Genomic DNA, 26,481 nt, shown 5'->3' with positions numbered 1-26,481 from the left:
AAAGAAAAAAAAAACTCAGCCAATGTAGTTTGATAAGGCGAGTGAGTTGAGTTAGACTTTATCAAACCATACAGACTGAGTTAATGCGAAATGTCTAATACACATTACCACCCTTGCAAAAAAGAAACGAAAAAGAAAAATAGAAAAAAAAATTAAAAAAAAAAACCAAACACAAATAAAAAAAAAAAAAAAAAAGAATTTGGAGGCAATTTCGAGCCTCAAATTCGAGGCCTCAAGCATTAATCTAAAACTAATGGTAGAAGAGACCAAATTGAATGCCGCCTCCACCTCATCATGACAACTTTTGAGACAAAGAAGTTATTGATAACCTAACAAATGCCCCCATGTGGCCTCAACTGTATACTGTACTCCTCCTACGCATTCAACCAAATGTTGAGTCTTTATTTAAATGATGTTGTTGGTGCCAGTTTCTCTCTCCTAAACAATCGGACTGAGAGAAAACTCTCTTCTCTGCTTCAGCATCTGGGTTTTGATTGATTTTCCATACAATGAATGACAATAATAATTATAGCAATGAAGGGTCTGTTTGGAGGGGAAGAAAAAGAGAGATGGATCAAAATGCGGGGTTGAGCATAGACCGTACCAACAACAACAGCAAAAACAGAAAAAGCAAAAGCAAGAAAAACAAGGCTCTTCATGGGATCAGAAACAAGACTACAAAGAGATACGATCTGGTGAGGTTTGAGGAATTGCCTGAGTACATGAAGGACAATGAGTACATTCTCAATTACTACAGATCCGATTGGCCTCTCAAAGAGGCTCTTTTTAGTATATTCCGATGGCATAATGAGACGCTCAATGTTTGGACGTAAGTTTTTGCTTTTGATCTTTTTCATTTTTCTTTACTCAAATTATGTTTGTTTAAATTTTAATTGCATCGATTTTATCTTTTAATTTTTCACATCCTGCCAATTTCATTTAATTGACAATAATACTCTTTTAAAAACTGGACTAAATTATAAAATAAAATAATCATTTTACTCTCATCAAAATGATTGAAAAGTTTGCTGTCTACTATGAATGATTCATCTGGTCTGTGATTTTTCTTATCAATGGGAGTAATTTTGATACAATGTATCTAGACTTTTCTGGGTTTATTGTCTCTCTCTTTCTTTTTCTTTTTTGGATTCTCTCATATTATTATTGGTAAATATTTGTTTTGATATTACAGGCATTTAATTGGTTTTGCCCTGTTCTTGGGGTTGACAGTTGCTAATTTGATGCATGTATCTCAAGTGGCAGGGTTCTTTGGTATATTTACCAGGTATTTCCCATATATATCTTCAAGAATTCAATTCTCTCTTTATTTTAGTTTGATTTTGTTTTATGTTTGGATCATGGGTGAATTATAAGAGAAATATATATATTTCGTTAACATTTCATCAATTTTTTCTATTTTTCTTTTAAAATCCTTACTCAAATCCATAATTTAAACAAAATTTTAATATGAATAAAAAATAAAACCACCTTTCTGGCTCCCAGTAGTTTGTTTCTTCTCTATTATAAGAAATAAATAGAGAAGGATATATTTAATTTTTTTTTATTATGTATTATGGCATAATGAAACTTTAAAATTTGAAATAAAACCCACTTCTATTATAATTTGATAATATAGTAAGAAATTTGTAAAATTTCTTTGTTTGTATATGAAACAATAATTTGAGAGAGTGATAGAGAATAGAGAGAGAAATACTGAATTGTTCAGTTGTTGTATATCTGTGTAATTACAAGGAGATTTACACCTCTCTTTTATAGAGAGGAAGAGGGACATTGGGTGCCGTTGCACCGAAAGCATAAAGAGAGAGAGAGGGAACAACAATTATGAAAGCAGCATAAACATAATAATGGACTACAATGATGACTAACACTATTAATATACAATATGAATATACAATATACTAACATCCCCCCGCAAACTCAAGGAGGGAAAGCATCAACCAAGTTGAGTTTGGAAACAAGATCATGAAAGCGGCCAGGAGGATGAGCTTTAGTGAAGATATCAGCGGGTTGATCGACTGAAGCAATAGGAAGAAGATGAACAGTACCACAGGTAACATGCTGGCGAATGAAGTGACAATCAATCTCAATATGTTTGGTGCGATCATGAAAAACATCATTGTGAGCAATCTGAATGGCACTCTGATTGTCACAATAGAGAGGGGTAGGACCAGAGGAAGAAACACCCATATCAGTAAGGAGCCAGCGAAGCCAGAGAAGTTCCTGAGTAGTATCAGCAAGAGCTCGGTATTCAGCTTCGGTACTAGAGCGGGCAGTGAGGGATTGTTTTTTGCTACGCCAAGCAAGAAGAGAATCCCCTAAGAAGAAGCAGAAACCGGTGGTAGAGCGTCGATCCGTAGGATCCCCAGCCCAATCAGCATCGGAAAAGGCACGCAGTTCAAGAGAGGAGGAAACAGAGAAGTGAAGGCCATGGAACAGAGTGCCTTTGAGGTAGCGAAGGATGCGGAGTAGAGCAGTATAGTGGGGAGTGCGGGGAGCCGACATGTACTGACTGACAATGTGAACAGCATAGGCAATGTCAGGACGAGTGACTGTGAGGTAGACAAGACTGCCGACGAGCTGGCGATAAAGAGTAGCATCAGAGAGAAGAGTCCCATCGAGAGGAGTGAGACGAATCTGAGGATCAACTGGAGTAGAGGTAGTTTTGCAATCATTAAGACCAGCACGAGCCAGAAGATCGGATGTATATTTGGCCTGGGACAAATAGGAACCAGTAGAGTCATGAGAGACTTCAAGGCCTAAGAAGTAGTTAAGAGTACCAAGGTCCTTCATTTCAAACTGTCGGTGGAGAAACTGTTTGAGGTGGAGAATACCAGCTTCATCATTACCAGTGATAATCATATCATCCACATATAGAAGAAGAAGAGTGGTACCATGAGAAGTAGATCGTATAAAAAGAGCTGAGTCATAGGAGCTAGAGGTGAACCCGAAGTCATGAATGGTAGAACTGAACGTAGCAAACCAAGCACGAGGCGCCTGCTTGAGTCCATAGAGAGCACGCTGTAGTTTGCAGACCTGATGAGGTTGAAAAGTGGACCCAGGTGGAGGTTGCATGTAGACCTCCTCAAGAAGATGACCATTGAGGAAAGCATTTTTGACATCCATCTGAAAGAGCCCCCAGTGGCGAGCAGCAGCAACGGCAAGTAAACTGCGAACAGAGGTAAGTCGAGCAACAGGAGAGAATGTCTCCTCATAATCAATACCATATTCCTGGTTGAAACCCTTGGCAACAAGACGAGCTTTGTAGCGTTCAATAGAGCCATCAGAATGTGTTTTGATTTTGTAAACCCATTTGCAGCCAATTGCAGTCTTGCCAGGAGGAAGATCAACAAGATCCCAAGTATGAGCTTTGTCCAAGGCCTGGAGTTCATCAGTCATAGCTTGCTGCCAAAGAGGATTAGTACAAGCCTCACGATAGGAGGTAGGTTCATAAGTAGAGAAGGCAGCAGATCCAACAATATAATCACGAAGATGGAGAGGAGGTTGAGTTACCCGGCGTGGTCGACCCGTAGGAGGATCGGTGGGAGGAAGAACCGGTGGAGAAGGAGGTGTGGCAATAAGAGGTAGACCTTCAGAGGGAGCAGGCTGGACAGAATCAGGAGTCAGCAAGGGCGTCTCGATGAATGAAGACCCTGTATCAAAATCAGCAGAGAAAAGATCGATGGAAGGATTAGTAAACAGTACAGAAGTGGAAAGTGTGGGTAGGTGAAATGAGGAGAGCGAGGAAAACATTTGGTGTTCCCAGAAAACGACATGGCGAGAGATACGAAGACGTTTAGAGATAGGATCCCAACAGCGAAAGCCTTTATGTTCAATTCCATATCCAAGAAAGCAACAAAGACGAGAACGAGGTTCAAGTTTGGTGTGTTCATGAGATTGAAGAAGAACAAAGCAGGCAGAGCCAAAAACCCGGAGATTGGCGTAAGGAGGAGGAGTGCCATGCAGACGTTCAAAGGGAGTTTGATTAAGGATGACAGGGGTAGGAGCACAGTTGATAGTGTAAACAGCAGTGAGGGCAGCTTCCCCCCAAAAGTTTTCAGGACAGGAAGAAGACAGAAGGAGAGCACGAGTAGTGTCAAGGATATGCCTATGTTTCCGTTCAGCGCGGCCATTTTGCTGGGACGTGCCAGCACAAGAACGATGAGGCAGTGTACCATGATGCTGAAGAAAGGAAAGGAAATCTGAATCCCGATATTCCATGGCATTGTCAGAGCGAAAAATTTTGATGACTTTAGAGAATTGGGTGTGGACCATTTGGGCAAAGCGATAATAAATGTGTTTAAGTTCAGACCGATGTTTCATGAGAAAAAGCCAAGTAAATCGGGAAAAATCATCAATAAAGACAACAAAATAACGAGATCCCCCCATAGTAGGAGTAGGGGAGGGTCCCCAAATATCCGAATGTATAAGATCAAAAGGTGCAAGGGAAACAGAAGTACTTTTATTAAATGATAAAGCAGGTTGTTTAGCAAGTTGACAGGGTATACAATCGAAATGATCGGGAATTACATGACCCAACTGTCCACTAGAAACCAAAGACTTTAAGCGATTAACAGAAATATGCCCTAAGCGACAATGCCAAAGATGAAAGGGAGATAATGAGGAAGTAGAGGTAGGAGCAGCGATCTGAGGAGAGGTAGGAACATGAAGGTGAATGAGTTCATAGAGACGTCCATGCTTACGGCCGATCCCAATAGTCTGCCCCGTCTGAGGGTCCTGTACCAAACAATCAGTAGCAGAAAATGTGACAGTTAGACCAAGTTCACATAATTGACCAATGGAAATAAGATTTAAAGTGAGAGCAGGGATATGATAAACTTGAGGTAGAGATAAAGAAGAGGTGGAAACAGTACCAACATGACGGACAGACATGAGGGAACCATCAGCAGTATGAATGGAGGGAAAAGGAGGAGATGAGGAGGAGGAAGAAAAGATAGTAGAACTGGAGGTCATATGATTACAACAGGCAGAGTCAAAATACCAAGAAGAGTTACCTGGGATTACAGACAAAGCAGTAGGAGGAGGTGTACCAGATGAGGAGAGAAGTTGTTTGAGCATGGCCTCTACATCTGTCGGAGAAAAGCGAGATGTAGACGGAGCAGGTGACTCAGAGAACTCCGCAGAGGCAGAAGCATCAGTGTGATGAGACTGATTCCCGGAAGCAGCAGCAACAGTGTGATGAGACTGATTCCCGGAACGATGAAAGTTTCCCCGGGAAGAGCCACCGCGAGAGGAGTGGCTGTTGGAGGATGATCGGGAAGGATTGCGATAACAATCCTGTTGTAGATGACCAGGACCAAGTTTGTTGCAGTAGCGGCAGGATCTGACGGGACAGTTGACCAGGAGATGGGTTGAAGAAAGGCCCCGATTCTGACAATAGAGGCAAGCAGTGGGCCGCTGGGTAAATGATGGCCGGGACGGAGGAGTGGCAAGAACAGAGTCCACATGATGAGTTTGAAGTGTACCAAGACGAGTCTCCTCTGAGAGCAACTCCGAAATTGCTTGTTCAAGAGTGGGCAATGGATGGCGATGAAGCAGAGAGGCACGTACGGGCTCAAAGGAGGAAGTAAGAGCCATGAGAAAGTGCACCAATCTTTGCTGGTTGCGATAGATAGTAAATAAAACAGCATCTTCGTGGTTATGCCAAGTTGGTTCCGAAAGAGCAAGCTGATCCCAAACAGAGTACATTTGAGAAAGGAAGTCATTAATGGACTGAGTGGATTCTTGGCGCATGCGATGAAGTTGGTTCTGAAGTTGATATTGATGGGCAAGACCAGTAGTCTGGTATCGTTCTTTCAAAAAATTCCATATGTCCTTTGCAGGAGTATTTACAGAGTCAAGCTGAAAGCGACCAAACTGAAGACTGATAGAGGTAATAGATGTATTACGAAACCAGGTAATGATTTGGTAATTTTTACTGTCCCATTCCTCAAGTTGGTCTTCATATGTAGCAGTATGAGCAGTAGTTTCAGTAGTGACACTGTCTTTAACCGGTTTAGTCACATCCCCGGTGACAATTCGCCAGAGCTTCTTGCCTTTGAGGAAGGAAGACATGGCTTGGGCCCACAGAACATAGTTGGAACCATTCAAAATAACGGAAATGGGATGGGAGGCATCAGGACGATCCATAATACGAGTTGAGTAGGATTTAAAGCAAGAGGAATAGACCTGTAGGAGCAAAATTAGGTAAAACAGAGTGTACCAGTGAGTCCGGAAGGTCGAAAATAGCCAGGAAAGGTATGCTGGACAGAGATGATGTCAGCAATGATGTCAGCGGCGCACGTTAGCAGGCTGCAAGAAGGAGCACGTTAGCAGGAAGCGGCAGCGCACGATAGCGGACAGGCGCAGGCGCGGCGCACGGTAGCCGTTTTGGCGCACGCGGGTGCACTTTAGTGAAGCGGCGCACGAAAGGCGCACAGTAGCAGGCGCGGCGTACGGGAGTGGTAGGGCTGACGTCAGCCGCGGTTGTGTGGGCGCGTGGAGGCGCGTGGCGGAAGCAAGGTGCAACAGATGGCGCGTGCGGGCGCGTGTGAGAGTGGTGACGGAGGTGGTGACGCGCCGAAGACAAAGGTGGCGCGTGAGGGCGCGTGGAGCGTGTTCTGAGGACGGGCTTGGTGCCGTTGGAATCGTGAGGAAATTCCGAGCGGTTTGATGTATGCCACTGTGTACGGGACTAAACACCAAAATTGAAAATTGCCAGAAATGCAACACTGGGCTCTGATACCATGAAACAATAATTTGAGAGAGTGATAGAGAATAGAGAGAGAAATACTGAATTGTTCAGTTGTTGTATATCTGTGTAATTACAAGGAGATTTACACCTCTCTTTTATAGAGAGGAAGAGGGACATTGGGTGCCGTTGCACCGAAAGCATAAAGAGAGAGAGAGGGAACAACAATTATGAAAGCAGCATAAACATAATAATGGACTACAATGATGACTAACACTATTAATATACAATATGAATATACAATATACTAACAGTATAGAATACTCAAAAACTATTTAGCATTTACATTATTTACGTTTAATTTGCCCAAAAAATTAGAAGAAGAAAAATTAGCATATCCTTTACATTTATTTTCCCCTTTTTTTGACAGCAAATTTGGGTCCAAAGATGAGGGGAAAAAAATTAATTTTGACAAATTTAATTTAGATATTAAAGTCTCGTTTGGCAAATGATTTTTTCAGTCAAAAAGCAAAAAATTCATTAAAAAAATCAAAAAGCCAACAATCCATACCAAAAAGTCAAAGATTCTTTTTTTTCTCTATTTTTTTCACATTTTTTCGTAAAAAGTTAAAAAATCATTCCAAATATATTAATTTTTTTATATCATATTTTAGTCAAAAAAATTAAAAAATTACTAAAAAAAATTGGTTTGCAAACGAGGCCTAATGTGCATTCTCTTCCTTTTTCATATTTGGGTAGAAACCATCCTACAGCGAGGTCTTCTTCATGGCAATTAATAACCACGCAAGGATATTTTTACTAAATTGATTAATTGAGAAATTATATCCTCATGTGCCTGTAGTGAGTTTTAAGGAATGTATGATAAATAGCTAGTGAAATTACTAATATAGACTTGTCATCCTTGCGCATTTTCCTTTCTAGATTTTTATCTTTTATTTATTTTTTAAGTTTTAATTTTTAATTTTATACCAACGAGTAACACACACTCACCCTCAAAAGACACAAATCTTTTCAAAGATTTTTGTCAGCCCAATTATATTCAACAAGAGAAACGACAATCCTCATGTGCCTGTACTGAGTTTTCTCTAACAATTAATTCATAGAAAATGAGTGAGAGTACTAATTAGTGCTATTATTAATGACGTAGTAGTGGGTCTCATCATGAATGATTTGATGTTTTAATTTTGGTGTTGTATTTTTTTTCTTTTTTTATTGAGTGCCATGTCATTAGTGATCATTTTAGAGTTCCAAAATTAGTAGTCTGTATGATTGTTGTTAATTCAATTCACATTGGAACGGTCAAACAAAAGGGTCACCTGGCATTATAAACAAAGCGTCACATAAAGACAAAAATATTCACTTTGATTTTAATTTTTAAAATTCACTTTTTAATTTTTTTTTTTTTTCATATTTTTTTATTAGCATTAAATTTTTTTTAATATTTTAAGCAATTTAAAAAAAAAATTAGACACACTTAATATAAATATACTTAAAAAGTATAATTTTTGTGAAATTTTTTTTTTTAAATACATTCACTAAATGTCAAAAATACAATAATGCACCAATAAATCCCAAATTAATAACTTATACACTGTTTAGTCTTAAAAGTTTTCTTATAGATTGAAAGGTCCCATTATAATGTTTCAAACATCAAATTAATGTTTCGAACATTAGATTTCAAACATCAGATTAATGTTTTGAACATTAGATTTCGAACATCAGATTAATGTTTCGAACATTAGATTGATGTGCAAATGGGACTAAATGGAGCATAAGAAAACTTTTAGGACTAAATGGTTCAACTTTTCAGAAACTAGGACTTATGGGTAAATTTTTCATATATATATATATATATATATATGAAAATTCAATATATTTTTGATATTTTTATGTATTTATTTTATTTAAAAATATTTTTTTTACAAATATTTTACTTTTTGATACATTTAAGTAAGTACATCTCAAAAAGTAAAAAATTTGCTTAAAATTATAAAAATATTCACTAAAAATAAAAAAATATGAAAAACAAAAAATTAAATCCAAAAAATTGAAACCAAACACATGTATTGTTGTTTCAATTCTTATTTTGTAGGGGACTAAACGTAATTTTTGTTCTCAAAGTCTACTTCATGTGTTATTTTAATCTTTAATTTTAGGTAAATAACACTTTGTCATTTTTATATTTGGTCATTTTTTTATTTTGACTCTTAAAATTTGTTTGTTCCCATTTTAATGCTTTACCTTTCAAATTTTTTCCACTATACTCCTAAAGTTAATTTCTATTAAAAATTATATCGAAAATGTTACAATAACTATCCCATAAAATAAAAAATATATTGTTATATTGAAGTTTAAATTTATGTTAAAGGTGTGAGCTATATAGAATAAAAAAAATTATGCTACGTGGCAGTTAATGTATTATTTTCTATCTAATTTTCAAAATAGATTAACTTTAAGAGAATAAAGTGGACAAAACTTGAAATATGAAGGGACAAAATAGGAAAAAATAAATAAAAGCCAAAGTAAAAATATGACTAAATATAAAGAGGATAAAATGTAATTTATCTTTAATTTTAGTTATGTTAATTTAATCTTTAATGTTTTAATAAATGTGTTAAAAGTGATCCACATATCTGACGTGACGACTTCCATGTTCACCGTTAGCATCACGAGTATTTTTAAACAGAACATTGCAATTTACATCTTAGGAAAAAAAAAAAAAAAAAAAAACAGAGACTAAATACACTTTTTGACCCCATGTGTAGACGAACAGAAAACTTAACTATTGATCTAACCTTTGAGGTTGTCTTAATCAGAGAAGTAATTATGAAATCAGAGAAGTAATTATGATTGAAGGAATTGGGGCAAAATCCTCAGAAAAGTGGGCCACTAGAAGGCCAAACCAGATTCGACCCGCTGGATCCAAATAGACCTTCCACAACAAAGTACCTAAGGGAACCTGTAGAGGTACTACCTGGTGCGGTCTAGTAGCTCAGGTAACCCACCTCAGTGCAGCCATTCCACTAGAAGGTCATTGTAGTGCCGCCTTTGAGACTACTTGAAGTACATTTGCTAAGGGAAAAGTAGTCGAGGTACTACCAATTGCGGCCTAGTAGTTGAGGTGACCTACCTCAGCACCGACATTCTCCTAGAAGGTCATTGCGGCACCGGCTTTGGGATAGTACTTGAAGTACACTTACTGAGGGAGGAGTAGCCGAAGTGACTGTAGCCTCAGCAACCACGTTCTGAAGCAAGACTTTCCAAAGGGATAGCAGTCTTTGATGAATGCCTTCCTTCTGCAAACAGGGACTAACTTTGGCGTTGATAGTAGTCCCCAAAACATTACTAGCTCGGCGTTGATAGCCGACCCCGAAGTTCACTAATTCGGTGCTGATAACAGGTCCAAAAACTTACTAGTTAGAGTAGATAACAAGCTCCCAAGATACTAATATACCACGGCGATCCTGTAAAGATGAGGGCAGGGCAGCTTGAAAGAAAGGGACTCTCTTTCCATTACTTAGGTCATGGACCTACCTCGGTCGCAATGGCAGGACCAAAGAAGCCCTCTTAGGCTTGGTATCAAGGCACAGCACAGCTGATAGCAGGCTTATCAGTGGCCTTTACCTTGAGAAGTTGGGGAGTTTGTGGTTAGGTAGCTAAGGGTAGAGGAGTCACTGAGGTAGACACAAGTATGGCTAATAGCAGGTCAAAAGTCTTGAGAATGCATATATTAGGAAACTGAACTGAGAAGGCGGGTGTCGGAGTAAGTACCACCACAGAAGGTACCACCGAAGTAGGTGCACCTTTTGTGGTCTGTACCAAAAACGACACTTGCTGAGGTTTGTACTAGACAATGGCACTTGCTGAGTTTTGCACAAAAGAGGTACTTGCTGAGGTTTTGTGCTAAACAGATAGTATAGTAGTAGTTGTTGAGGTTTGTACGAAAAGGAACATGCAGAGGGAAACGTGTCTACCAAAGCCTCGTGGTTCAGGAAATGGAATATTTCATACGTCCTCTTAGACACATGTCATCACCTTATTTGGCCACTTGGTACTCTTAGTACTAAAGAAAAGCATATAAATAGACCCACTTTCCCAAGGTTTGAGAACTCAAGAATAAGACCAAAAGGAGAGAACTCTTGAGGGATTTGGGAAGGTGTTGCCCATTTCTCCACTGCTATATTCTTCTCTTGAACCACTTGCTCTACCTTCAACCGACTACACATTTTCCAACCTTCCTAAATTATTGATCCATTAAAATAGTTTTGCCTCTCTAAATGATATTATTATTACTGTTCATTTTGAACCCCCTACATTGTGGCGACTCCGTTGGAGAGGCAGCTTTGTTGATGGTCAATACTCATAACGGTTTACACACTACACGCAAAAAAATGGCAGAAGACGAGGTTCACCAGCAACCATAGCAGCAAGGGTGTCAAGTAGAGCAGCACATGCTAAGGTCCACGAGAGTAGTGTTGTAGCCGAGGCTATATAGTCTCTTTAGGATACTTAGAGGGAGATCTTAGCTGCCTTGCAGACTTTTATCAACGTTGTTTTGATGTTGGCACCCAAACCAGCTCCGATGCAACTTCCTTCACCTTTAGCAGTTCCAAATACTGAGGTCAACTAGTTCCCTAGAAACAAGGCTCTGATCTAGGTGCCTAACTTTTCGGTGATCCCACAGGTGAACAACACGGTTGTAGGTTCTGCTACTTAGGGACAGACAGGTTCCTTCTAGCCAAACCACTTCGTCACTACAAACGACGCTTAGGCTATGCTCAAGAAAGAGCGTAGCAAGAAGCAACTATCATCACTCCCAAATCTAGATATTAAACCTTTATACCCTCAAGAGATACTGGCCATGCCTTATCCAGTTGGGTATACAGTGCCTAAGTTCGTGAAGTTCAACAAGAAGTAAGACAACACAAGAAAGTATGTTGTTTGCTTCAATGAGACCCTCAACATTTACGGTATGGACCACCCTCTGCGTCTTCAGGAGTTCTCCAAATAACTCACCGAGAGGGCTTACAACTGGTATGTGAACTTGGCGCCTAACTCGATCAAGAGTTGGGAGGATATGGTGAATAAGTTCTACATCAAGTTCTTCAAGGTCGAAGAGAAAGTCACTTCTCTCACGCTTGGCCGAGATACTCAAAGGGAAGTCGAAGACATCCTAGACTATAGCAAACGGTTTCAAGACAAAGCCATCGAATGCCACGAACTAGTGGATGAGACTCGCCTAGTTAGCATATGTGTAGAGGGTGCCATACGAGATTACAAGCTCTTTTTGGTAAACTGTGGTTTGCCTACATTTTCAGCTCTGATTAAGGTAGCTTGTAACCTTAGCATGCCTAATCCACTGCCCAGGCCTCGCGAAATTGAAGAAGTCCCAAGGGCTAATAAAGTTGTCGAGGTAAAGTTGCTGCAGTGGGAACACATTCAAGATAAAGTGTTAGCAAGTAGTGGGCGTAAGAGAAGCAGCAACTCATCAGGCCCTTCGCCAAACATTGTTAAAGTTGGTGAGGGTCGTAAGATAGTGAATTACCTTTAACAGTCTTGGCAGCAAAAGTTCATACCTAGGGAGGATGGCTTTGAGACAAGTGAAAGGAAGATGTATCTGAAAAAGAGCTGGTTAAGGCATACATAATGGCTACAGAATATATACAACATGGACCAAAACCGCAGCAAGAGGTATTAGGTGAGGTCAACCTTAGCGACTTGTCATGGTAGAACATATCTGCGTTCATCAGCAATAGAATGGCACTAGTGTTGACACCCCATTTTTTACTAGCCTTAAGACTTGGGTGCTCTTTTTTGAGTTCCCGATGATGAAGACGAGAGGTGTTAATCCTTATAAGTTCTACGACAAGAAGTCTAAGCATCAACCTTTAAACCCTCCAACGACTTATTTTGGACAAAATGTTTTTTGACCAAAATGGAAACCTTCTTCGAAACGAGAAACGACTGTTAGTGGTACAACTCCAGACGTTGTTGCAATGTTCTGGGGCTCATATTGTCAAAGTCAAAGCGTTGTATTTTTTCAAACAAACAGAGCAAAGAATATAGTGGAAGTGAATGAGAATGATGAAATCCTCTAAAATACCTCTTTCTTCCTTTAATTTAGGCTAACCTAATCTTGTTGATATGACGATGTGCCCACTATCTAGCCAGGCACCAAATGATGGCCGGCCATAAAAGCACTTAACCGATCACCATGAAGCTTGGCTGGTTGAATGTTCCGGGTACAGAGCATTTTCGGGAATTTCATCTTATTTTGCTTACCTACTACAAATATTTGATATATTTGTGACCTGAGCTCTATACATAGAGCTCGCCAGCTTTTTTCAAAAGGTTGAAAAAACTTGCCCAAGCCATAGTAAGGCTTAAAGAGCTCTCTCTCTTCCTTCCCTTGCCTCCCACCTACCACCTTCAACTTTAACATTGAATTCTCCATTAAAGTTTGATCCTAAGCTCTAGACAAATGACTTTTGGACATTGAAGAACACATTTAAGAGTTTTTGAGGGATTTTAGAGGGAGTTTGTATTCAAGAGAACTCATCCTCTTTAAGAGGTGATATTATCACACTTTTAATCATCTTTCTCTCTTTGTTTCTTTAATTCATGCTTTACTTTCAATTATGTAACTGTTGTAAGTCCTCATGGATGTGGAGGGAATAGCCATAGCAACCTATCTATTGAGTTGATAGCCTTTTCTTTGTTTTCTTGCTTTTCTTAGCTTTAACTATCTAGTTCATATGAATTTTAGATCATTGTAGATGTGTTTGGGAGTAGTTTTGGCCATCCATTCACAAGTTCAATAAGTAGTGTAAGAAATAATGTATAGAGAAAGAGAGGGAATAAATTGTATGTATTATTATTGATTGATATATTGATATCTATTACAATGATTCATGATTCCTATCTATAGAAGAGGGTGAGTGTGTAGTAGGTAAGGAGTAGGTGAAGTGGAGGTGGTAGTGGTGTAGTGGGTTAGGTTTAGTGGAGTAGGTGAGGTGGTAGTGGTGTAGTGGGTTAGGTTTAGTGGAGTAGGTTTAAGTGGGTGAAGTAGGTGGAGAGTAGGTGGTTTTTAACAGCCCCCCGCAAACTCAAGGGGGATAGGAACTAACCAACTTGAGTTTGGAGAGAGTAACAAAACAAGAAAATACATAAAAATAAAAGAGGATAAGAGACACTGTATGGTCGTGTCAGACCATTGGTGAAGACACTGGATGGTGGTGTCATAACGTTGTAGAGGACACTGTATGGGGGTGTCATAACCATGTAGAGGACACTGTATGGTGGTGTCATAACGGTGTAGAGGACACTGGATGGCGGTGTCAGACCGATGTAGAAGACAGTTTATGGGGTCATGTCGGACCGTTGTAGAAAAACAGTTTATGGGGTCATGTCGGACCGTTTGTAGAAGACAATGTTGTGACAGTTTACGGAGTCTTGCTGGACCCTTGTAGAAACTAACCGGAATCAATGTCGGGACAGTTTACAGAGTCTTGTCGGACCCTTGTAGAAACTAACCGGAATCTATGTCGGGACAGTTTACAGAGTCTTGTCGGACCCATAAAGGAACTAACCGGAATCAATGTCGGGACAGTTTACAGAGTCTTGTCGGACCCTTGAAAAAGTTACACCCTCAAAAGGTGTGCCCAATTTTGTCAAAAGGCGTGCCATCAAAAGGCGTGCCCAATTCATCAAAAGGTGTGCCGGACATGATGGCGAGGCACGTGGGCGCCTTGGCTTGCGTGCCCGGTTGTCGGCTGGTGGCAAGAGGCGCGCGATGCGCGTGGCTGCCATGGCTATTTAACCAAGGTTGATGCTGAGGCTGAGGCAGAGAAAAGCTGCGAAAACCCTCTGAAAAAAACTTCGTTGTGCTGAGAGAGAGAGTCTGAAAAACTCTTCGTTGTGCTGAGAGAGAGAGTCTGTAACACTCTGAGAGAGAGAGTCTGTAACACTCTGTTGCCTAGAAAATGGCTTCATCGTCTTCCCGCGGGCTGCTCACCCTCTTTCCCGACCTCAACGAGTCAACAAGAGAGACAACTGGTGCGGTGGCACTGGAACCTCAACCAAGCGCCCCGGAGTTTACTCCGTTGAACTTTCCGATGCGGTCTGTGGAGCAAAGAATGGCAGTGCAGTCGGATGTGGAGGCCAACCAGTATACTTTAAAGACATGTGTGGAAAGCATGACGGCGGTCACAAATTTGTCGAACCGGCTGCAGAGTAGGACAAATGAGGTGCAGCATTTAAATTCCCAGCTGGCTCTGCTCCAACGCATGTATAAGGATGCGCGAGCAGAGATCAGTGTGCTGAAAGCAGAAAATAAGGAGCTGAAGCGGAAGGCCACCGTGATGTTCCGATTTGGAGGGCCGCCATATGCTGCAGTGGAGGAGCAGGGAGTAGTGATCATGCCCAGTGGAGTGGGAAACACGGAGGCAACACCGGCAAGGGCCGCCCAAGACGGTGGCAAGAAGAAAAGACCGGCAGAATAGGCGAGAAGAAAAATCCCACTGTTCCGATTTGTGTTGGTTGTGTTTTGTTTTGTTTTGTGTTTTTTTATTTTTATTTTTTTTATTTATTTTTATTTTTTTTTTATGGTGTAAAATGCTGATCGGGGTTGATCCCCGGCATGAAGAAATGACAAGTTTGTAAAATGTTGTTTTTTTTTTTTTTTGTTTTTTTTTTTTTTTTTTGGGAGTGTTTTGTTGAAAAAATAAAAATAAAATGAAAGAAAACAAGGGAGAAAGAAAATAGATAAAAAATATTTATAGATGGATTATATGAAAAACATCAGTGCGATTGTTTCAAAATAAAGTGGGGTATTTAAAAAAGAGGAAAAGTGACTTGGAAAAAATAAATAAAAATAAGTGATTTTTGAAATCAAATGGAGGAGAGAGAGGGACAAACCCATGTGATAAAGTGGAGAGAGAGTCGGTGAGTGGGGTGCAAAAGGTGAAGGAGAAATGATGGATTGAAAATGGTTTGGGTCAAAAGTGGACACTGTTAGTGGGGAACATGAGTGCATTGATTATTTGATATAATAATAATAATAATAAAAATAAAAAGTTAGAACAGTTGGAGAGAATGAGTGGAGTATGGTAAGGGTTTCATCCAAAGCCAAAATTCCTGCAGCGAATCACTTCGCAAATCCTAGCATGAGCTTTTTCTCTTTCCAAGCTTATTCATGAATTTCCTGGTGATTTCAAGAGCCTCTGGTGGCATTGTGGCAGAGAACACCCCAACCTGGATTTTGGGTGGCAGCAACTGAGAACACATCATAGATCTGATTTTTAAAAACCTCGTGACAACATTTCATCAGCTTCATCCAAGACAAACATTTTGATGTAAATAGGGCGAAGTGATTGTCTCCGCAACATGTCAAACACACGACCAGGAGTACCAACAACAACATGAACCCCACTGGAGAGAATGCGCTGATCTTCGCGCACACTAGTCCCTCCAACACAAGCATGAACCTTCACACTTTGCTGGGCAAGTTCAAGAGTGGGTGGAAGAACCAAAGCTTGGCACTCAACCAAGCTATAATCTAGCTGCTGCAGAATTCCAGTTCCAGACTGTCTCGTCATATGAGGTGAAGAATTCTTCTCCATCAGCCTCACACATGACTACAGTTGCACAAATCTTTGTTGATTTTATCAGCGGAATAGGTTGAGGTCCGGCGGGCGGCTAAGGTGAGGTTGCCGCCCGCCGGGGAAGCGAAAATACTAGGTTTTAAACCAGCTCTGATACCATGTAAGAAATAATGTATAGAGAAAGAGAGGGAATAAATTGTATGTATTATTATTGATTGATATATTGATATCTATTACAATGATTCATGATTCCTATATATAGAAGAGGGTGAGTGTGTAGTAGGTAAGGAGTAGGTGAAGTGGAGGTGGTAGTGGTGTAGTGGGTTAGGTTTAGTGGAGTAGGTGAGGTGGTAGTGGTGTAGTGGGTTAGGTTTAGTGGAGTAGGTTTAAGTGGGTGAAGTAGGTGGAGAGTAGGTGGTTTTTAACAAGTAGTGTAGCTTTTCTTATTATTACACCTCTTATCTTCACCTATTCTCTCTCTTAGGTGTGTTAATCTATGTGTTTCAACTCCTTACTCAATAACAATGAGTGTCAGGGGTTCTTCCATGGGATTGCTTGGGTGATCCATGGGATTTGATGCAGGCAAGTCGCGTCTTTCCCTTTTCCCTGAGTATTTTTTAAATAAAACAAGAGGTTTTGGATCAAAGGAAGTTGAAACCTCTCTTCTTAATCATTTGCGAACATAGAAAGGGGTGTAACCCATTCTTGTTCTATAACTAGATAAGGAGCTTTCAATAAATTCGATGAATCACTTGTTTTAATTGGCAAAGCTTCTACCAAGAAATGATTTGCATTAATCTACGCTCTCCATTTAGTAGCACGGATTTGGATATTAATTTACCCTTATTCACAAAGAGAAGATGTAGCTTCTTATCCATTTCTTGGGCTTGAATTTATTCTTGATTTTGATCAATTTAATTTGTTTCTTTAGCAAAATATCTGTTGTATATATCTATTTATGTTATTGTTGAGGGCTATGGTGCATCCACCTTCTCTCAAAGTCATCCCTGTCAACACAAGAGATGGAAGATGTGATAACCCCCCCCCCCCAAAAAAAAAAAAGTCTCCTTTTGGTCTTTGTCTTGAAATCCTACATTGACCTAATCTCCAACCGGAGGAGGAATTCGGCAGGCCACTTTATACTTCGGCCAACTCACTTTATGTCTGGCCAGTCATTCCCCCTCCCCCCTCCCCTCCCAAGAACAGAACAGACGGCTTCTGGGGAATGCTCCCCTGGGCAGTTCTGGAACCCCTAGATCATTTCTTTTTTTTATTTAGTATGATTTTTTAGATTCAACAGTAGTTAGACTGAATCAATTCATTGTAATAATCTCTTTCCCTCTTTCTTATTCAAATTGTTGTAATAATCTTCTAACCCCACGTCTTTCTAACCCTTTTAATTACCTGCTTTAGGTACTACATCATGTCTTCTTTATCATGACTATGTATATATTGCATCCATTTTTTATGCATATGGGTCTGGATCATCCGCATTTGTGGGTTCTAATATCTTCAAAGATGAATATGTGCATAAATCTATCTCTTGAGATGATATTTATACTGCATCTTAGTATCTGGACTCCTAGTTGCATGTTATGTATGTATTGCATTAGTAATTTACATATAAGATCATGCATATCTCTATGTATCTGTTTATGTGTTGGGACTTGCCTTGGAATATTAGGTGAGCATTTTTAAGCTTTAACATATTGCATGTGTATGTTCCTTATCATATTTGTTGCTATACTATGAGACTAAGTGCTTAAATGAGATATCTGCTTGAATGCCAGTGGGTAGAGGCTGTGTTATTTATTTTGAAGTGTAGATTATTCATATGATGTGGATTTTATCCAAGAAAACCTTTTTTTTTAAAAAAACATGAAGTCAGAGCATAACTAAAATTAACGACACAGTCCATACTTGATTGCTTCACATTATAATGTTAGCATTATTAATAATCAGAACATAAGCATATAATGTTTATAAAGCTCATATCATGGTTTAGTAGAGGTCGATCTTTTGATCGAATGAGTGAGGGTGCGCAAATCATGACCTTTCCCCTTTATTCCTAAGGTTTTGAACTGAGGGATTTCTAGTTATGACGGACAGTGGCCTTTGGCATGAGTCATGGGTTTTCTAATTTTCTGAAAAGATTAGGTAGCGACTCTGAGATCTCGTGATGTAGTCCATTTTGGCATATTTTGTAATAAATGAATTTTCTATAAAAAGTTGCTAGATTTGGACTCTCATTTTCAGTTTCACATTGCACTAGTGAGACTAGATCAGGAGATTGAGAGTCAGAACTGTTGGGTATGCTTGGTAACCCCAAAAGAATCCCATAACTACTAAGGTAGACTTGATGACACCCTTGAAGCAGTATAGTGATGTCTTTTCTTGGACATACGACGAGAAGCATTGCCCTAACCCATTCCTCGTCACCTATCACCTCAACACCTTTTCTAACTCCAAGCCGGTAAAGCAACATGTTAGGATGTATCATCCTAACCTGGAGGCCCTGAAGAAATTCTTAGGCAAAGTGTCTTGCCTTAGCAAGTTCATTCCAGCCCTTGCTGAAATAACCTTCTTTGGTACATTGCTGAAAGGGACTCACAAATTAAGGAGGCGCTAAAGACATTCCTAGGTAATGTGTCTTACCTCAATAGGTTCATTCCAACCATTGCTGAAATAGCCTTATACTTTGGTACACTGCCGAAAAGGAATCATCAGTTCAAGAAGCTCTGAGAAAATTCCAAAGCAAACTGTCTTACCTAATGAAGTTCATTCCAGCCCTTACTGAATTAACATTCTCCTTTGTTACACTACTGAAAGGGAATCATGAGTTTGAATGGCTACAAGACCACCAGTAGGCCTTTGATATAGTAAAGAGAGCACTTTCCTTGCCACTTACTATGATTGCCTCGCAACTTGGGAAACCTCTGCTACTATACTTTACGTCTACATCTCAATCCATTAGAACCTTATTTGTTCAAGATTGAGAGGCATTGCCTAGAAACGGCGGTATTATTTTGGTACTTTCAAACCAAGTTGTGACCAGGAGTGATCCAGAGCATAATACTTGCTAACCTCGAAGACTATCTAGAGTTAAGTTATTGGTGAAATTGCTTTGAAGAATTTTTTTCCTTCCCGATACATTGGCTACATTGGGAGCAAAGGTGGATATCCTTGAAGATAGTATAGTTATCACCATCGAGAAAAGAACAAAACCGGCGGCCATAACCAATGAGTGGATGCAATGATCAGGGAGCAACTAACTCCCAAGTTTTCACCAAAATGGAAAGGCCCCTATGAAGTTGCCGAGGCAAGCAGCATTGGGTATTACAAGTTAGTGATGGTGGCAGATGAGTTCAGAACTGGCTGTAAATGCTAAAGTTTTGTCTATCTTTTCTTAAACTATTTAAAGCATTGTAAAGAAAACAGCGGAATGAAAATCAAAAGTATTACCAAAACATTCATACTTTTCATATAAGTCGAACTTCCAGAATATGATTGTAGTGTTTGAAAAGAAGTTACAACAAAGAAATGAAAAGCAAAAACTACATCATATCAAACCCTTCAACAAAGGGTTTATCAGACCAACATCCTAAGGCAGTCGAGTAGTGAGGGCAAAGTCCTTCTCGAACCGAGCTAGGTTCATGCGGTGCTGCTCCAGTGTACACTTGTAGTCCTTAATGGACTCTTCCAAAGAGGCAATGACAGCAATGTTGTCAATATGATCTAGTAACCCATACCCCTCTTCAAGCCTAGTCTTCATCCATGCCATGTTCAAGCTGTTCACCTCGAAGCTACTGAGGTTCAGCTCTAAAGTCTCCACAAACTTCCCTGAAGTTATCAATACTCTCTTAGCAGCGAGGTCATGAATGAAGCCAACAAGAGACTCCAACAACACTATTTGCACTATTGGATCTAGGACATTAAGGGCACTGAAAGCTTCAGGATGCAACGCCTGAACGCAAACATGCGGGTAACCTCAGTAGATACCTAATAGCTCAAGAAGGGGGACCCTCCCAGAAGGCACAAAAGACTTTACGACAATACCACCAGTCTGAGTCACATGGGGCAGACTTGTAGTATGCCTAACTATCTATGGCCATCTATTATGTCTTCAGTGCCCTCAGTAACTCACGTCTTAGCAACTCTAGTCTATGGGACCAATGGAGATTCAGCGGAATGGGATGAACCCCCAGAGGCAACCTCCACTGGAGGAGAGGCTCTAGGCCAAGTGATACATTCATTCCATGGTCATTTCTATGGCTCTCAGGAACGAAGTCATTATCACCAATAGAGGAGTGGTTAGAGTGTACAGATGAATTTTGAACAAGGGCAGGGCTAATAGGGTCTGGAACCTCTAGGTTTGGAATACCCTTAGTAGCTATCTTATCACCACAACTTGGTTGTCAGCTGTAACTTGGCATCCATCACCCTTAATAGGGAACTTGCCATAATCTCCTTCCATAACTTGGCTCTCGCCAACATTTCCGTCCTTAGTGTCTAAAAGCACCAGCTTGTGACTTTTCGGCCGAGGGATCAATGAGGCAATAGGGTCCTTATCATCCTTAGAATCTGAAGAGAGCCCAACAATTGTCAATGGGTTACCTAGTCTTGAAGAATGAATGACAGTGACATTGCCTCCTCTAAAACAAAGAAGCCCATCACCAGGTTCCTCCTATGGCAAGGTAAGGTCGTCAACAAGATCATTCATATTTAGACCAACAAAGAGGTCTTGTGACAAAAGTTCAGATGATACCTCAAGGAAGCGAGTAGGGTATAGGTCAGCAAGTTCAGAGGTTGTAGAGGTAATGAGGTTAGAAGTTTTAGGAATAATAGTTGCAGCCTCTAAGCTCATAGCCAACTCCGTCAGGAGAGCCAAGCTTGGAAGGGCAATACTGAGGCCAACCGTGATATTTTCAACTTCCGTAACAACTTGGGTTCTCGCAACCTCAGCATGAGGAACCAGTGGAAACTGGGCAGGAGAAAAACCCCCAGAAGCAACCTCCACATTAAGCGATTCTAGCCCAAGAGATACGTTCGCCCCATGATCATCTCTAGAGGCCTCAAGGGTGTAGTCTTCACCATCACTTCCTAATACCTCTGCATTTTCATTAGGGTGCTCCTCATGACCACCACTATCACCCCTTCGATGCCAGAAGTCACTATTCTTTGAGTTTTGGGCCGATGAACCAACTAGCCAGTGGGTACATCATCACCATCATCGAGTCTGAAAAAAGCCCTGCAATATTGGATGGGCCACCCAAATCGGAGGGAGGAATAGCAGACACGTTGTCCCTCTTTGAGATGAACATGCCCTAGACAAAGAAAGACGCACTTATGCAACTAAAGTCAAAGGAGTACTAAGTGAAGAAAAATTACTCTAAGTGTTATAGTTCCTTGCGAAGTCTCTTCCTAGATAGCGATGCATGAGCCTCAGAAGGTGCAACAGCCATCGTTACTTGAACTACTCTCATACAGGAACTAGTTATATGGGAAAATTGAATGTCCACTGATTAAACTGCCAAGGTTATTTATTGGTGAGGTTCACTTGAAGCCTAACATTATGTACGTGCAAAAAACACACATTCTCTATGTGCACATGGGGTAAATGTAGAGGGACAAAAATCCTAAGTATTGATCTAACCTCTAAGGCCATCGTAATTAGACAAGTAATTATGATTAAAAAAAATTAGGGCAAAACCCTAAGAAAAATTAGCCAACCAGAAGGCCAAACTAGGTCCGATTCGCTGGATCTAAATAGACTTTCCACGACAAAGCACCTAAGGGAACCTGCAAAGGCAGTACCTACTACGGTATAGTAGCTCAAGCAACCCACCTTAGCGCCGCCATTCCACTAGAAGGTCATTGCAGTGCTACCTTTGAGACTAGAGAAGTACACTTGCCGAGGGAAGAGTAGCCGAGGTACTATCGGCTGTGGTCTAGTAGTTGAAGTGACCTACCTCAGTGCCGTCATTCCACTTGAAGGTCATTGCGGCGTCACCTTTGAGACAGTACTTGAAGTAAACTTGCCGAGGAAAGAGTAGCCGAAGTGACTGCAGCCTCAGCAACCACATTTTGAAGTAAGACTCCCCAAGGAGATAGCAGCCTTTTTGAGGAAGGCCTCTCCCTTGTAAACAGGGACGAATGTTTAGCATTGATAGCAGACCCCAAAGTATTAATAGCTCGGTGCTAATAACAGGCCCCAAAGCTCACTAACTTGGCGCTGATAGCAAGCCCCAAAGCTTACTGGTTGGAGCTGATAGTAGAGCCCCGAGATATTAGTATACCAAGGCGACCTCGGTCACACTATTAGGACCAAGGAATTCCCATTGGGCTTGGTACCAAGGCACGACATAGCTCAGCTAATAGTAGGACTAGCTGTGGCCTTTGCATTGAGAAGCTGAGGAGTTTGTGGTTAGATGGCTAAGGGTAGAAGATTCACTAAGGTAGACACAAGTATGGTTGATAGTAGGCTATGAGTCTTGAGAATGCATGTATTGAGAAGGCAGGTGCTGCAACAAGTACCGCCATGGAAGGTACCACCGAAGTAGGTGCCCTTTTCGCGGTCCGTACCAAAAACGACACCTGTTGAGGTTCATACTAAATAGTGGCACTTGTTGAGGTTCACACCAAAAGGGTACTTACTAAGATTTTGTGCCAAACTGATAGTACAGTGGTAGTTGCTAAGGTTCATATCGGAAAGACACATGCAGAGGGACATGTGTCTACCAAAGCCTGGTGGTTCAGGAAATGGAATATTCCATGTGATCTCTTGGACACATGGCATCAACCTATTTGGCCACTTGGTACTCTTAATACCAAGGAAAAGCCCATAAATAAACCCACTTTCCCAAGGTTTGAAAACTCAAGAATAGGACCAAGAGGATAGCACTCTTGGTAGAACTCTTGAGGAGAACTTCGAGGGATTTAGGAAGGTGCTGCCCATTTGTCCACTGCCATATTCTTCTCTAGAACCATTTGCTCTACCCTCACCCGACTACTCATTCTCCAACCTTCCCAAATTATTGACCAATTAACATAGTTTTGCCTCTCTAAGTGATATTATTATTGTTCATTTTGGACCCTCTACAATATGTATTTGGCGTCATTTTGGTATCTAGTATTCTAATTATATCAAATTTGTCCCCAATATATAGTATACTAGGTACGAGTTTTTGTGCTCCGTGTATGATGAGCCTATAGTCCCTTAAAATATTGGAATATTTTGGAAATAAAAATAATAAAAAAAAGCTTAACGAAAATAAGAAGAGAGAGAGAGAGAGTTCTATTGGTGATAGGGGTGGAGGAGTGGAGGGGCAGCGGGGATTTGTACACTAGGAATAGGGGTAGAGAGTTGAGGTGGAGGGTGGTGTTAAGGAAAATGGGCAGAGAGAGATGGAACCAAATGTTCACAAAAAAAAAAAAAAAATTGCCAAAGAGGGTCTTAGTCCTTGTTTTGTTAAGGTGCATTTTTTGTTCAAGAAATATCTTGTTTCTCATAGGAATATTGACGTGTCAAACATAGCGAGTACTTAAACATACATTTAGTACATTAGGGATTAGATGGAAATAATTGAAATATTTGGGGATCAAAAAGATATCAAGCAAATAGTTTTGGTACCAAAAGTATATTTGGCCATTTTTTTTGTTTTGGTGCATTGTTTTGTTCCAAAAGTATCTTTGATTCTAATGATGACCACATTGGCACAAATTTGGTATATTAGAGACTAACTAAATCGACACAATTTAAATGTTGAGGATTGAAATGACATAGAACACATATTTTAGGCATAAAAAATGTGTTTATCGTATTTATTTTGTATGAGAGATTTCAACATCATGTTTGTATCTGGTCCCTTTTTCACGTGTTGATACATTTTGGGATAGAAATTTGCATTTGGGGTCCAAGTAAGGTCTGCATCAGATGGCTTCTGTGCACTTTTAAGAAAAGTTTAGAGCATATAGAAAAATTTGCTTATCATGAGTGTTTTTGGAAAGAAACCTTTTAGATATACTTCATCAAGTAAATGAATGAACATTCTTGGGAATCAAAATCATTGCAATGAAACATGGTGAATGTTATAATTTTATAAAGTCATGTTATCAATTGAGATTGTTACATTACTAAGTGACAACCCATAGTTTTACTACTACTCAATCTGTATAGACTTCAATCCTTCAACGCTAAGTTATGTTCCAATACTAGATCTCTCTACTTTACATTACCGTCCATTTTATGCTTCCTTTTTCTAATTCGTTTTGTAGTTAACCTATAAACCCATAATCTCCTTTTGCAATGAAATGTGTTGTTCCATAAGTTAAACAGATTTCAATCTTGAGCTCAAATTGCTAAGTGTTCCTCACTAGGGTGCTAATGACAGCCTATTGGGAGGAAAAACTCAAAGAAGACAAAGTCTCAAAATGATTTTGGACATCGGCCAATGTTTATTGGGATTTTGGATATGGGCCATTGTGTATTGGGTTTTTGGCCTCCTGATACTAATACACTCTAATATATCAATGGGAAAAAGAATCACATACATATTGGTCGATTTGCAATTCATTTGGTTTCATAGTTGATTCACAACTAATATGGGTGGTTCGCGACTAACACAATCAATTTGACTGCTATAGAACTCTTTCTAATAGTTGATGATGTTAAAAAAATCATGATTATGTCATTCAATTCCTCATATCACTAAAGTGCAATTCATACCGATTTGAATGACATAATCATGACACTTCAATGACATAATCTGAACTCACTTTCAACATATTTTTATGAGTTTTTACGCATTTCAATGCACTTTTTGCACGTTTTTAAAACTCTAATAATAGCTCTTTGAGTGGTCATTAACATTTTCCTTCTTTAGTATGCCATTATCATAATGTGCATTTATGTTTAGCATTATTGTTGCAGGCCTTTTCTTATGAGTGCAGATGCAAATGTATCTCACAATTCAAAGGATTTCTTTTCAGTAAGTCAAATTCAAGTCCCTTCTGAACACACATATATTGATGCTTACTTTGTTTACAAGTACAAGTAATTATTTGTTAACACTTAGTATTCATGACTTTAATTATTAGCAAATACATATCGAGATTTTACACTTCTAATACTGATATTTACTAATATATCGGCTGATATTATCCAATATCAGACAATATGTAACTATATCACTGACACCAATTTGTATTTTAATACCATTATTTAAAATAATGTTGGCATTGTTATAGGGGCCAACAAAACTCAACTTGAACCAGCCACTAGACATGGAGATGACATCCTCAAACATGGCAGCAACACGGTGGCCATTCTTCGTCTTCTTAGGCGGCTCAATGTTCTGCCTCCTCTCAAGCAGCACTTGCCACCTCTTTGCTTGTCACTCCCACCACCTAAACCTCCTATTGTTGAGAGTGGACTATGTTGGTATAGCAATCATGATCATCACCTCCTTTTTCCCCCCAATTTACTACATCTTCCAATGTGAACACCTTTGGCAAGTCATATACCTTAGTGGAATCACAATAATGGGCATTTTTACCATTATAACCCTACTTTCGCCTACTTTTTCAACTGGTAAATTTCGACCCTTCCGTGCCTTGCTCTTTGTGACTATGGGGTTATTTGGGCTCATACCTGCGATCCATGCTGTTGTTTTGAATTGGAGTGAGCCTAGGCGCAATGCAACCCTAGCTTATGAAATGGCCATGGCACTATTTTATTTGGTAGGGACCATTTTTTATGTTACTAGGGTTCCGGAGAGGTGGAGGCCTGGATGGTTTGATCTAGCTGGGCATAGTCATCAAATATTTCATGTTTTTGTGATATTCGGTGCATTGGCTCATTATGGTGCTGCACTTGTATTTTTAGAATTTCGTGGCAAAGTAGGTTGTGAAAGAAATTAAGTGATGATATGTTAATTTATATTAGTTTCAGCAGGGATTAATGTTTGATTGTTAGGGATTGGAGTGTTTCTTCATTTGTTGTATGTAGCTCAAGGAATAGGAGATGAAGGAATTGTTTTATTTTTATTGATTATGTTGAATTATGAAGTAAGTAGGATCATTTGAAATGCAACATCATACTAAATATGGGAAACATGAAAGTAATATTAAGATCTCAATATATTTTGAAAA

General features: G+C 39.8%; 1 protein-coding gene across 1 annotated transcript; it reads left to right on the top strand.

Moving 5' to 3' along the window:
- The first annotated feature begins 279 nt into the window (after positions 1 to 279).
- On the top strand, positions 280 to 26,481 carry LOC114321496 (heptahelical transmembrane protein 1). Its single transcript, XM_028268656.2, has 4 exons — positions 280 to 829; positions 1,193 to 1,285; positions 25,262 to 25,319; positions 25,579 to 26,481. The coding sequence occupies exons 1-4, from the start codon at positions 510 to 512 to the stop codon at positions 26,248 to 26,250; spliced, it is 1,143 nt and encodes a 380-aa protein (XP_028124457.2). The 5' UTR covers positions 280 to 509; the 3' UTR covers positions 26,251 to 26,481.

The sequence above is a fragment of the Camellia sinensis genome, chromosome 13 (assembly GCF_055761805.1).
Source record: "Camellia sinensis isolate YWXY chromosome 13, ASM5576180v1, whole genome shotgun sequence".
Taxonomy (NCBI): domain Eukaryota; kingdom Viridiplantae; phylum Streptophyta; class Magnoliopsida; order Ericales; family Theaceae; genus Camellia; species Camellia sinensis.
Note: the sequence above shows the minus strand (reverse complement) of the source record. Positions and strands in the feature narration are given on the sequence as shown.